General features: G+C 47.6%; 1 protein-coding gene across 2 annotated transcripts in view; it reads right to left on the bottom strand.

Annotated features, from left to right (window-relative positions):
* ATRN (attractin) overlaps positions 1 to 13572 on the bottom strand; it is a 165046-nt gene that overhangs the window by 77496 nt on the left and 73978 nt on the right. For both annotated transcript variants that reach the window (XR_007906419.1, XM_051798158.1), the window contains exons 15-19: positions 12672 to 12853; positions 10110 to 10326; positions 8165 to 8350; positions 4812 to 5045; positions 3994 to 4131 (exon numbers count right to left, since the gene is read on the bottom strand). Coding sequence is in view for 1 of the 2 variants with exons in the window: in XM_051798158.1 (XP_051654118.1) it covers positions 3994 to 4131; positions 4812 to 5045; positions 8165 to 8350; positions 10110 to 10326; positions 12672 to 12853 (957 nt within the window). In the remaining variant the exon portion in view is untranslated. The remainder of the gene's footprint in view (positions 1 to 3993; positions 4132 to 4811; positions 5046 to 8164; positions 8351 to 10109; positions 10327 to 12671; positions 12854 to 13572) is intronic.

Genomic DNA, 13572 nt, shown 5'->3' with positions numbered 1-13572 from the left:
GAATGCTGGTAAGAGTTTGATGCTGAACCACCCCATGGTGACTCTCCTTCCACCTCCTCCACAAACCACAGGTCACAGACTCATTCAGAGACGGACACAGGGATCTTTACTCCTCTTCCCACGTTTCTGACAGCCCAGTTCCCCCATGGAAACACCATCACCCACCAGCCCAAGGCCATTTTTCCATTCCACGTGCTCTACCTGCCCTCCAAGGCCTGGGGGAGCCCTGGGAGGGGGGGACAGGCAGGACACAGCACCAGCAGCTCCTGGGCCACCAGCAAAGGCTCCATGGAAGTGCTGGGAAGCGCTGCCACAGCCACAATCTGATCCCAGGCATAATAGAGCCTTCCCTTGGCTTGCAAATAACATCCTTATCTCCCACCAGCATATTTTCATGGGGAACTTTAATCAGAGGATTCAAAAAAACCCTCCTGAATGCAGAGAAAGCACCTTGCAGCTATTTTTACATTTGATGTGCTGCGTTTCCTGCCCTTCCTGATTAACACTCCTCGACTTGGACACCTCCTAAAAGCAACCTCTGAGCAGTGATTTACCTGCCATTTAGGCATTACCTGCCCAGCTCTGCCAACACCAGGCATGGGATGCAAACGGTCCTTTCAGGGAAATAACTGCAGCTTGTCAACATTTTTCCAACACAAAGGGATATAACCTTGTGTTGGGATTTTTACAGGGGTACCTAGTGATGGAACAAGGGATGATGGCTTTAAATTACAAGAGGGTAGGATTAGATGGGATATTGGGAAGGAATTGTTGGCTGGGAGGGTGGGCAGGCCCTGGCATAGGTTGGGCAGAGAAGCTGTGGCTGCCCCTGGATCCCTGGGAGTGTCCAAGGCCAGGTTGGAGCAACCTGGGCTAGTGGAAGGTGTCCCTGCCCATGGCAGGGGGTGGAACTGGATGGGCTTTAAGATCCCTTCCAACTCATTCCATGATCCTATGGATCATGATCCTAAGGATCCATGATGCCTCACACTATCAGTGAGTGTGCAAACACAGGGATAGTTTTGTGTCAGGCTGGAATGTACAACAACCACCTCCAGCACGGATGGGACTGTGGGCTCTGAACACAGAGCAGCACAAAACATGGCTCACAAATGCACAAAAAGAGTGGAATCAGCACATTATTAATGGGAAAGGAAGGAGGGATGTGGCTCAGAGGAGGGGGGGAAGCAGGAGCTGGCTCTGCTGCCCATCAGGCAACCCTTATCTGAACAATTCCCCTCTGGAAAGCTTTCCACTGAGCAGAAATGACTGATGGGCAGGAGTCACCCTGGCTGCATCAGACAGGCTGATTTGCTCTCCTTGGCCTTTCCCAGCCTCCTGCTTCCCTCTCCCTTCTGTCTTCCCCGTAAATAGCGTTAAATCACAGCAAATTAAAACCCTGGGCCCAGAGCGCCGGAGAGCAAAGCACTTGTGCCATGAGCTGCTGCTCCATCAGATAAGGACTGAAAGCTGCTCCACAGGCCCTCAACACGTTTTCTAATTTGTTTTTCGGGCATCTGGATGATTTCAGCCTGTCATTCATTACCTCAACAACAAACTGGTTTGGGACGATCCTCGCGAGGGAGAGTCCAAAAAGGAACTCGCTCCCCATTTCCGCACGCGCGGAAAAGCAACACCTTCCAACAGGCACGTTGTGATCCAGTGATTAAACTGAAAGCTCAGGGCAGGATTTTGTATCTTCTCAAGCAACTCGGCCTCAATTTATTCATCCCTGCACTTCAAATTATCTCCACCCGAAATGAGTTTACGAGTATCAGCGGTGTTTAATCTGCCAGATAATGTCGTGAAATCAAGTGTCAGAAACACTTTCTCCTTTGTACCTGTGTTGTAAAACCCTTTTCTCTAAGGAAGGTAGACATATCCCTGTATTGTTTCCCCCCCCTGCTTCCAGGACTCTGCCCACTGGGAAGGTTTTTGCAGCCCCAAACATCACCACCTCGCTCTTGCTTGGGGAAACAGGATGTTCATGTTCCAGCTACAGACTCCCACCTTCATCCAAAAGGTCAGTGCTACTCCCAGTAAACACATTCAATGAATATCCAAGGATTTTCTACTGGATTGTCTCCTTGGAAGGAGAAACTCAAAGTCTTCAATGTCCACTTGTTAACCACCTTCACCTCTTTCTTCCAGGATGGCTGCAAACCACCCACACTCATTTCATGGCAGCACTGCCACTGCTCTGCCACCAGCACTGAGATGTCTGTTCTACCCTTCCAGCCCTGTATGATTGTCTCACTCCACCCAGTGATATTCCATCAGCAGAACCCATGGGGATGGTGCTGTTTAACATCTCTGCTGGTGACAGGGACACAGTGGGACTGAGGCACCTCAGCAAGTTTGCCGGTGACCCCGAGATGTGTGGTGTGGTCACGGGCTGCAGGGAGGGGATGGATTGGCATCCAGGGGGAGCTGGACAGGCTGGAGAGGTGAGAATGTGGGAAACTCATGACTTGTCCTTTCAACAAGGACTTGTCCTTTCAATAAGGAAAAGTGCAGGTCCTGCACCTGGGTCAGGGCAATCCCAGCACAAACACAGACTGGGAGAATGGATGGAGAACAGCCCTGGGAGAAGGACTTGGGGGTGTTGGTGGGGGAGAGGCTGGAGATGCCCCAGTCAAGACCCTCTGTGCCCTGGGCTGATCCCCCAGTGTGGGCAACAGGACAGGGGGGGATTCTGCCCCTCTGGCCCTGTCTCAGCTGAGACCCCCCTGCAGAGCTGCTCCAGCCCTGGGAACAACAGCACAAGGACGTGGAGCTGCTGGAGAGAGTCCAGAGGAGGTGTCAGAGATGCTGCCAGGGCTGGAGCCCCTCTGCTCTGGAGCCAGGCTGGGAGAGTTGGGGGGGTTCCCCTGGAGAAGAGAAGGCTCCAGGGAGAGCTGAGAGCCCCTGGCAGGGCCTGAAGGGGCTCCAGGAGAGCTGGAGAGGGACTGGGGACAAGGCATGGAGGGACAGCACACAAGGAATGGCTTCCCAGTGCCAGAGGCAGGGTTAGATGGAATACTGGGAAGGAATTGTTGTCTGTGAGGGTGGGGAGGCCCTGGTCCAGGTTGGGAAGAGAAGCTGTGGCTGCCTCTGGATCCCTGGAAATGTCCAAGGTCAGGTTGGACAGGGCGTGGAGTGAGCCGGGCTAGTGGAAGGTGTCCCTGCCCATGGCAGGGGGGTGGAATGAGATGATCTTTAGGATCCTTTCCAATCCCTTCCATCCTCTGATTCTGTGATTAAGGCTGAGCAAGAAGCCCCTTCCCTCACATCTGCACATCCCCTCTCACAGCTGGATTCTGGTTTACAACTGCTCTTTCCATGCTACAACACTAAAAAACGCACAGTAGTTCCAAACAATGTCACGAGGCTGAAGGGCAAAACTCCAAGTCCTACATGTTCATTTCTCAATATTAACTGTATTGGCCTTTCAAGGAACATTTTCTTCCCCACTTTGTTAACTGGATCTCACACAGCTTCGTGCCAAAGAGTCCCACAATGCTTTACAAACTCGAAATGCAATTTTAACAGGGTTCTTCTAATCCTCCACTGAAATGCAGCCAAGCCCTCAGCTGAAACACGGGCAGCCTTTGTGAAGCAGACAATTAGAACCATAAACACTCACCACATTAAGCAAATGGAATAGAAGGTGGGACTTAGATAAGCAGAAATCCGTTTGAGACGTCGGGATTAATGCTTTTCCTTCCCAAAACAGGCTCATCAAACCCTACAACACAGCCCTTTTTTCACTGTGGTCACTTCAAGGTTTACAAAGGAGGGGGGGGTGAAAAAATCATCGTAAAAAAAAAATCAGGAATTTCATCCAGCACTTGGAGAGGCTTTGATTTGGAGAAACGAGGGCTGAGCCTCGCTGGCAGGAGGGAAAACACGAATTATGGGGATGTAATTCCAGTGAAGATAAAAGAGGGAAGGAGCAAAGAGAGGGAAAACATCAAAGGGTTCAGTGCAGGGCAGATGTGAGGTGGTACTTACGCTGACACGTCCCCCCGTTGGTGGGATCCCCGTAGTAGCCAGAAATACAAGTTTCACAGTGTTTGCCTGTTGTCAGGTTCTCACATTTCTCACAGATGCTCTCGTTGACACACTTGCTGTGCCCATTACACTGGCAGGCTGGAAAAGAAAAATAAAAACAACAGGAAAAACGATGAGTGTTCACGCTCAAATTTAGTATTTGTGCTCAAACGGACCCTCAGGAGAGTGTGTTGTGCAGAGGATGAATTAAACCTTTTCCTGCACCTTCCAGAGAGGTTCTTGAAGTCTTACTGATCGTACACGACCTCAAAGAGAGGTGGGTATTGGAAATCTGGAATTAAAAGCAAGAGATGGACAACTGAACTCTCAAACATTAGGGGCACTCTGGACTGGAAGCTGCTGGTGGGATGGGTGACGAGGAATGGGGAGGGGAGTGTTTAGCAACAGCACAAGTCACTTTTTTCTGTAGGTTTTGGGTCAGAAACATGAGTTAAAAATCGCCCTGAGCGTTATTAAGAGTTAAATCAACCTTCAAAGGCCTTTCTCTCAAACAGAAACGCTGCTTCTGTTTCATTTATTCAAAAACGAAAAAAAAAACCAAACAAAAGTGAAACCCTCAGTAATGATCTGTGGGGAAAGGAAAAATGAATAGTTAAATCTTCCTGCAGCAAAGCTCTGTAGCTCAGCTGCATCTCCAACTGCAACTCCTGTTTCCATGCTCTCCTATTCATGGAGGGAACACAGACCCAAAAAGACTTCAAAACTCTCTCCCCTCACATTTAATTGCAAGGTTGGCCAATGAAAGCCTGGCCACTTACCTGGGCACTGGATGAAGGACCAGCTGTAGCTGTTCTCCACAGGGCACATGCTGACATTGAGGACGGGCTCCAGGCTCTGCTTCCCTGCCGTGGACGGGCTCGGCATCCTGACGGGACCCCGGAAAGAGCCTTCCATGCACTTGCCCTTCCCGGTGTTGCTGGGATCCGTGCACCACCCACAGCCAGGCTGCTCCAGGCAGTGAGCACACGTGCAGTAGCCTGAGCAGTTCTCAGCTGTAAAACAACCCCCAAAACCCCATGAAATTAGGGAATAAACCACCCCCCCGAGGCGACGGCGGACGCGGGAACCCCCGCGGGGCTTTTACGACCTCGACGTTTATCTCGCCCAATCCATCCATATTTATCCTGCTATTCCCATGAATCTATATCCATATATTCATCCCTATCAACACATTTATTCCAGAATCTCAGCTAACAAAGGCTGCATTCATCAGTGAGTGATAAAACAGGCCCCCCCCCAAGCAGGTTTTCTGAACCATTACACAGCACCCGCTAAATCCAGAGGTTAATGTTCCCTCTCCAAAACATCTCCCGTTGATTTACAAGGGATCAGATGAGAAAATGAGCCATCTGGAAGCAAAAGCTAAAAAAAAAACCAGCCTGTTTACTCTCTTTGAGTCCCTTCCTACCACATGTTTTAGCATCACACGCTATTATTTCAAGCACTTGCCCGAGTTGAAAAGCACAGAACACAAATACAGAATAAAATTCCACCCTTTAACCCTCCCTTTCTCTAATGGAGGTTGGATTTCAGGGGTGACAAACCCTTCACACACAGAAAACTTCTTGTATTCCTTTGCCCAGATCACCTTAAAAAAATATTTTGTAGATTCTTGGTGCTGCAAAGTGAGCAGGCTTTCTGTCTTTATGCTTAAATTGACAAGATTTGCCTTTAAAATAGGACAAAATGTACTAGAAAAATGTTGTTTTCCATTATTTCAGCTTACTCATCTCCTGCCTGATGCTTCCTCCAACTTTTGACCTCTGGCAATAGAGGAAGTTCATCACTCTCCTGTTGGACTGTTCCTGAAACCCATTTTCTTCACCCTTTATTTTGCAACACTTTTGAGTTCCTTGCTCACACTCAGCTCATAAAGATTTCAACATCAATAAAATAGCTTCTACATCTTCATTTGTTTTAGATTTTTGGGGCTCTTTCACCCCAGCTTGAAAAAAAAATGCAATATTCCAAAGCACCTTAAATCTTGGTCACCAGAAATCTTGGCCACTTTTACCTAAAATGGGTAAAAAAATGAATCTTTTCTTTAAGAGAAGTTTAAAATTTCTAGTGAGGGGCTGAAAGGAGACAACACTTTAGAACAAAACTCTTCTGTAAACCCTAATTTGGATTTTGATAAAGACTTCAACATAAATAAAATAACTTCTAAATCTTCATTTGCTTTTAGATTTTTGGGGCTCTTTCACCCCAGTTTGAAAAAAACCCACAATATTCTAAAGCACCAGAAATCCTGGTCACCAGAAATCTTGGTCACATTTACCTAAAATGGGTAAAAAAATGAATTAATTCCTTAAGAGAAGTGAAAAATTTCTAGTGAGGGGCTGTGAGGAGACAACACCTCAGAAAAAACCACTTGTGTAAACCCTCATTTGGATTTGGTTAAAGACTTCAACACAAATAACTTCTAAATCTTCATTTGTTTCAGATTTTTGGGGCTCTTTCACCCCAGCTTGAAAAACAACCCAAAATATCCTAAAGCACCAGAAATCTTGGCCACTTTTACCCAAGAGGGCTAAAAAATGAATTATTTATTTAAGAGAAGTTAAAAATTTCTGGTGTGGGGCTGTAAGGAGACAACACTTCAGAACAAAACACTTCTGTAAGCCCTCATTTGGATTTTGATAAAAATTTCAACATAAATAAAAAAACTTCTAAATCTTCATTTGCTTTTAGATTTTAGGGGCTCTTTCAGCCCAATTTGAAAAAAACCCACAATATTCTAAAGCACCAGAAATCTTGGCCACTTCTACCTAAGAGGGGTAAAAAATGAACGATTTCTTTAAGAGAAGTTACAAATTTCTGGTGTGGGGCTGTAAGGATACAACACTTCAGAACAAAACTCTTCTGTAAACCCTAATTTGGATTTTGATAAAGACTTCAACATAAATAAAATAACTTCTAAATCTTCATTTGCTTTTAGATTTTTGGGGCTCTTTCACCCCAGTTTGAAAAAAACCCACAATATTCTAAAGCATGAAGAAATCTTGGTCACCAGAAATCTTGGCCACTTTTACCTAAAATGGGTAAAAAAAATGAATCATTTCTTTAAGAGAAGTGAAAAATTTATAGTGAGGGGCTGTAAGGAGACAACAGTTCAGAATAAAACTCTTCTGTGAACCCTAATTTAGAATTTGATAAAGACTTCAACATAAATAACTTCTAAATCTTTGTCTTCGATTTTTGGGGCTCTTTGACCCCAGCTTGAAAAAAACCCACAATATTCTAAAGCACCAGAAATCTTGGCCACTTCTACCTAAGAGGGGTAAAAAATGAACCATTTCTTTAAGAGAAGTTACAAATTTCTGGTGTGGGGCTGTAAGGATACAACACCTTAGAACAAAACTCTTCTGTAAACCCTAATTTGGATTTTCATAAAGACTTCAACATAAATAAAATAACTTCTAAATCTTCATTTGCTTTTAGATTTTTGGGGCTCTTTCACCCCAGTTTGAAAAAAACCCACAATATTCTAAAGCATGAAGAAATCTTGGTCACCAGAAATCTTGGTCACGTTTACCTAAAATGGGTAAAAAAATGAATTAATTCTTTAAGAGAAGTGAAAAATTTCTGGTGTGGTGCTGTAAGGAGACAACACTTCAGAATAAAACACTTCTGTGAATCCTAATTTGGATTTGGTTAAAGACTTCAACATAAATAACTTCTAAATCTTTGTTTGTCTTCGATTTTTGGGGTTCTTTCACCTCAGCTTGAAAAAAAATGCAATATTCTAAAGCACCAGAAATCTTGGCCACTTCTACCTAAGAGGGGTAAAAAATGAACCATTTCTTTAAGAGAAGTTACAAATTTCTGGTGTGGGGCTGTGAGGAGACAACACTTCAGAACAAAACTCTTCCGTAAACCCCAGTTTGGGTTTGACAAAGACAAGAATGGAATCATGGAAGGCTGGAGGCACCTCACAAACCGTGGAGCTCCAACCCCCTCCATGGGCAGGGAATCTTCCACCGGCCCAGGCTGCTCCGAGCCCGTCCAACCCGGCTTGGATTGGGGGAGTTTTAAGCACAACCCACGAGCGTCCTGAAGACTTTTACCAACCAAACATCCCTCCCTCAAGGCCCCAGGGGCGGTGACTCACGGGGGCAGCTGCTCATGGTGTACCACTCCATGCACTGGCCGTAGGGGAAGGAGGCCACGTAGGCGTTGGAGTCCACGCACTGCTTCATGTTGCTGCACCACATGCACTCGGAGCTGCCGCTGGTGCACTCCCCGCAGGCCGAGCGCAGGGCGCAGGGCGTGCGGCACTGCTTGGCACTGTGGTTGGCTAAGAGGGGGGAGAGAGAGAGGGTCAGCTCCCTGCCAGGGAGAACCACGGAGTGCCTTGGGTTGGGAGGGATTGTGGAAGGTCGGCTCGTTCCGACCTCACGCCCTGCCGTGGGCAGGGACACCTTCCACTAGCATGGGTTGCTTCGAGTCTGCTCCAACCTGGCCTTGGACACTTCCAGGGATCCAGGGGCAGCCACAGCTTCTCTGCCCAACCTGGGACAGGGCCTCAACACCCTCACAGACAACAATTCCTTCCCAATATCCCATCTATCCCTGCCCTCTGGCACTGGGAAGCCATTCCCTGTGTCCTGTCCCTCCATCCCTTGTCCCCAGTCCCTCTCCAGCTCTCCTGGAGCCCCTTTAGGCGCTGCAAGGGGCTGTGAGGTCTCCACTCAGCCTTCTCTTCTCCAGGTTGAACAACCCCAACTCTCTCATCCTGTCTCCACAGGGAAGATGCTCCAGTTCCCTCATCAATTTTGTGGCAGGTCCTGGACATGCTCCAACAGTTCCACATCCTTCTTACGTTGGGGGCACCAGAAACCATTCCATGAACCATCGAATCCCAGAATGGTTTGGGTTGGAAGAGACCTAAAGATCATCTTGTTCCACTCCTCTGTCACAGGCAGGGACACCCTCCACTAGCCCAGGTTGCTCCAACCTGGCCTTGGACACTCCCAGGGATCCAGGGGCAGCCACAGCTTCTCTGGGAATGCTGTTCTGAGTGTTGGCTTTATCTCTCCACAGGTCTGTCTTTCACCCCAGTGAAAGGCTGGGAAGAACCCCCACATTTCACACGAGCACACTGGAACCTGTTCTAAGGGATTTGATCAGTTCCCCACATCAAACAAGCCCTGAGAGCAGAACTAACTCGGGAGTTTTCAGTGTGAGCCAACACTTTATCATCTGTTTCAAGTGACTGCTCTCAGACCAAGTTAAAACTTAAAAAAACCAAGTTAAAGCTTAAATCAAAGCACGTCGAGTGAAAACATACAGAATTTGGAGTTCAAGTTCACATTCGGGATCTGCATCCTGCACTTCCACAAAGAACCATTTCAAGTGGTTCTCACTTCAGAATTTTATGTAATCAGCCAACTTTCTTACTACTTAAAAAGAGGCACTAATTGGTATTCAGAAATAATCAGCTATAATGGAAAATGAGCAGACCAAGCCATCTGAAAAGATATGCAGTTCCAACAAAGCTGGAAGACTTTTCCCAAAAGCAAATAGCTTCTTTTTTTTTTTTTTTTTTTCCAAGTTCTCATATCTCCAAAGTGTCCTGCTCAATTAATTTCAAACTTTGATAAAATCCTCCTCTGGCTACGGAGCCGGGGAGGGGAGAAAGGGGAGTTCAATTGGAAAGTAGCTTTTATTTCTTTATTTTAGTTTAGTTTAGTTTTAAACAGGAGATTGCTCCGTAGCATAATTAACCTAAATGTCACATCCAGGTACGCGACGGAGAGAGAAAAATAATTAAAATCATGTTACTTCAAGTATTTTACAGTTAAGGGCGTAAATGTTGAGCTATTTTTAAAATCTCCACTTCCTGCATGAAGGAACTGCACAAGATACTGGTTCAGAACCACTTTTCTTTGGCAAAGTCAGGACGCAGTTGGTTTAAAATGTGATAAATCGGAGGGTTTTTTTGTTTCTCCAGGAAATATAAATCCAGTTGGGTGTATATAAACATAAAATATTTATATATATATATTTTTTTTAGATATATAATATAAATATAAATCCAAGAGAGGTGTTTTCACCTGGCCTTTCGCAGATGCTGCCGTTGAGCTCGTCGATGCACGTCGCCACCTTCAAGCCCTGCTGGGATGGCTCAGCTAAATAGACACAAAACCCAGCATCACTGGGTTCCTGGGGAAGCCACTGGACCAAGGTGTCAGTGAAAGGGGACATGTCTTCCCAGCACCAGTAGGACACGTTGATTTTCCTCAGGCCGACCCACGGAGTCAAAGTTTTGGGCTGGGAAAAGAGAGGAGCAGGTGAAATCTGAATTAGCACATAGACACTAATAAAATTAGTAAATAAAACTTCTTATCAATTCTTAATATAAAGATCCCATAGTACAGCTATTTCTGCTGGTAGTGTAATTTTTGGCACATTTTTGTTTTGGGGAGGAGCACTTGAGCTCTGTTGGTATAATATGTTATTTTACTGCTGAATGATATAAACGTGACTGACTAAAATGATTTTATGCACTTTTAAACCTTAGAGCTGCAGGTAGTGGCAGCAAGAGGGTTACACAGCACGTTGTGCCAACACCAGCAGGTTTTCTTGTTATGATTAAACACCTTAAAAAGGGAATAACTTAAAACAGGAGTAACTACAAAGCAGAGCGTCCCCCAGCACAGCCACTGATGCTCTGCTTTGTTCTGGTGTCATTGACACCTTTTTTTATTCTTCAGTGATTCAGGTCCTCTCTTCCTTGTTACATCTCATGAGGTTCCCATGGGCTCTCCTCCCCACCCTGTCCAAGTCCCTCTGGATGGCATCCCAGCCCTCAGGAGTGTCATCAGCTTGGAAGGGACATTAAAGACTATCCAGTCCCATCCCCTGCCATGGGCTGGGACACCTTCCAATAGCCCAGGTTGCTTCATGACCCGTCCAACCCAGCCTTGGACACTTCCAGGGATCCAGGGGCAGCCACAGCTTCTCTGCCCAACCTGGGACAGGGCCTCACCACCCTCCCAGCCAGGAATTCCTTCCCAGTATCCCATCTAACCCTGCCCTCTGGCACTGGGAAGCCATTCCCCTTGGTCTGTCCCTCCATGTCTTGTCCCAGGTCCCTCTCCAGCTCTCCTGGAGCCCCTTTAGGCCCTGCCAGGGGCTCTCAGCTCTCCCTGGAGCCTTCTCTTCTCCAGGGGAACCCCTCCAGCTCTCCCAGCCTGGCTCCAGAGCAGAGGGGCTCCAGCCCTGGCAGCAGCTCCGGGGCCTCCTCTGGACTCTCTCCAGCAGCTCCACGTCCTTGTGCTGTTATTCCCAGGGCTGGAGCAGCTCTGCAGGGGAGTCTCAGCTGAGACAGGGTCAGAGGGGCAGAATCCCCCCCTGCCCTCTGCCCATGCTGGGGGATCAGCCCAGGATAGAGTTTCCCACATTACAAGCATTCCACACCAATATCCCCTAAAACAGGCTTGTAGTCTCCTCAGACTCACTTTTCAAAGGACACCATAAATAGGAAAAAAACCCTGTCAATTAATGATTTTTGTCTCCCCAGTGTAAGGATTTAAACATGTTGCCATGTTTCTTTAGGAATTAACTCTACACTGAACTACTGGGATATCCAGAAACACCTGGAGCTGTCAGAACCAGGTACTTTGACGACACCCCAGGCTTGGTTTCCTCTTCACAAAAGATTTAACAAACAATCCTGCTTAAATTACACTTTACCTTTCCTTGACTAAATTGACTCCACTCTAAAACACTGCAACTGTTGCAACTCCAGTTGAAAACTACAAAGGGAATCAAAGCAGGGAATGTTCTTGTTTCGACAGGGGAATACTTCTCTTAAGTACTGAAGCACGTTCTCCCCTGAAAAGCAGCAATCCCGCTGCCTCCAGCCTCATTTATCCTGGATAAAACTCTTCCCACAGCAGCCTCTGGGACCCAGGAGTTGATACTCTGATGTGCCATGAAGTCCCAGCAGTTTTCCAGCCCAAGCCAGGATTTTAGGGACGCTGCCCAGCATCGCTCTCTGTCAGGGCTGTAGCACCACCTACACAACCTGCCCTGAACATTCCCTGCTCCTCCCAAGGACTGGAAAAATACATGTATTTATTTTATTGATGCATGAAGAGGGACAGATTCCAATTCACTTCTCCCTGGCTCCTATGAAAAAAGCACCTGCCACTGAATCCCACATAAATAACTCCAAATAAGCCAAGCGGCTCTGTGGAATAAGGAGGTGACATTTTAAAAAGCTGCTTTTCTGAGCGGAATAAATAAGTTCCAGTGCTTTGCATGAAACACCTCCAGTGCCCCAAAGGGACCTTTATTTATAAAATATTGTGTACAAGTCAGGAGAGGGCTCCTGCTGCAGCCCTGGATCCCACCAGGGAAACACAGGGGGTGATTCCATTACAGAAAGTGATACCTCTGAGGCACCGGGTATGTTTATATTTATCTTTCCCATTTACATTCCTGACAATCTCGGCTCAGAATCACCCAGAGGGTGCATTGAATTTCAAAAGGAGATCAGTCCTTTTGGGTTAAGAGGCATTTCTGTTGTGTACAGAGTACACAATACCCCGGCAGGGACTTCTCCACAGGCAGAGCTTAATTACACAAGGGGGCAGAAAAAAAGCACTCACCGAGGACTGGATCTTCTGCAGCTCCTTCAGGACAAAATCCACCTTCTTCTGGGTAGTGAGGGAAGCCAGCAGAGCACCATTGGACCTGCAGGACAGCTTGGCATGGTCGTAGGTCTCCTTGGCATTGGTGATCTTCAGGCAGGAGTTGCCAACCAAGTGCCAGTTTGTTCCACAGATGTTTTCTGGGGAAGGGAGGAGAGAGGAAGTAAACCCAGAGACACAGGTGACCCTCACAGCGTTCAAAGGAGGGAGAGAACCATGAAAGAACATGAGCCCAGGTGGGTAAGAAAGCCAATGGCCCCTGGTCTGTGTGTCCCAGCCCTGAGCTGGCACTGCTGGGGCACCTCCAGCCCTGGGGGCACTTCTGGGACCCTCAGACAGGAGAGACATGGAGGGGCTGGAGCGTGTGCAGGGAAGGGAACGGAGCTGGGAAGGGTCTGTTCCCTTCCCCAGTCCCTCTCCAGCTCTCCTGGAGCCCCTTTAGGCCCTGCCAGGGGCTCTCAGCTCTCCCTGGAGCCTTCTCTTCTCCAGGGGAACCCCCCCAGCTCTCCCAGCCTGGCTCCAGAGCAGAGGGGCTCCAGCCCTGGCAGCAGCTCCGGGGCCTCCTCTGGACTCTCTCCAGCAGCTCCACGTCCTTGTGCTGTTGGGGGGGCTCAGCCTGGAGAAAAGGAGGCTCAGGGGGGACCTTCTGGCTCTGCAACTCCCTGACAGGAGGGGGGAGCCGGGGGGGGGTCGGGCTCTGCTGCCAGGGAACAAGGGACAGGAGGAGAGGGAACGGCCTCCAGCTGTGCCAGGGGAGGTTAAGGTTGGATATCAGGAAAACTTTCTTCCCTAAAAATGTTGCCAAGCTCTGTCACAGCTGCCCAGAGCAGTGTTGGGAGTCCCCATCCCTGGAAGTGTC

The sequence above is a fragment of the Manacus candei genome, unplaced genomic scaffold (genome assembly GCF_025592945.1).
Source record: "Manacus candei isolate 608988 ecotype Guabito, Panama unplaced genomic scaffold, ASM2559294v1 h1tg000048l, whole genome shotgun sequence".
Taxonomy (NCBI): domain Eukaryota; kingdom Metazoa; phylum Chordata; class Aves; order Passeriformes; family Pipridae; genus Manacus; species Manacus candei.
The sequence above is the reverse complement of the archived record's forward strand: the minus strand, read 5'-3'. Positions and strand labels throughout refer to the sequence as shown.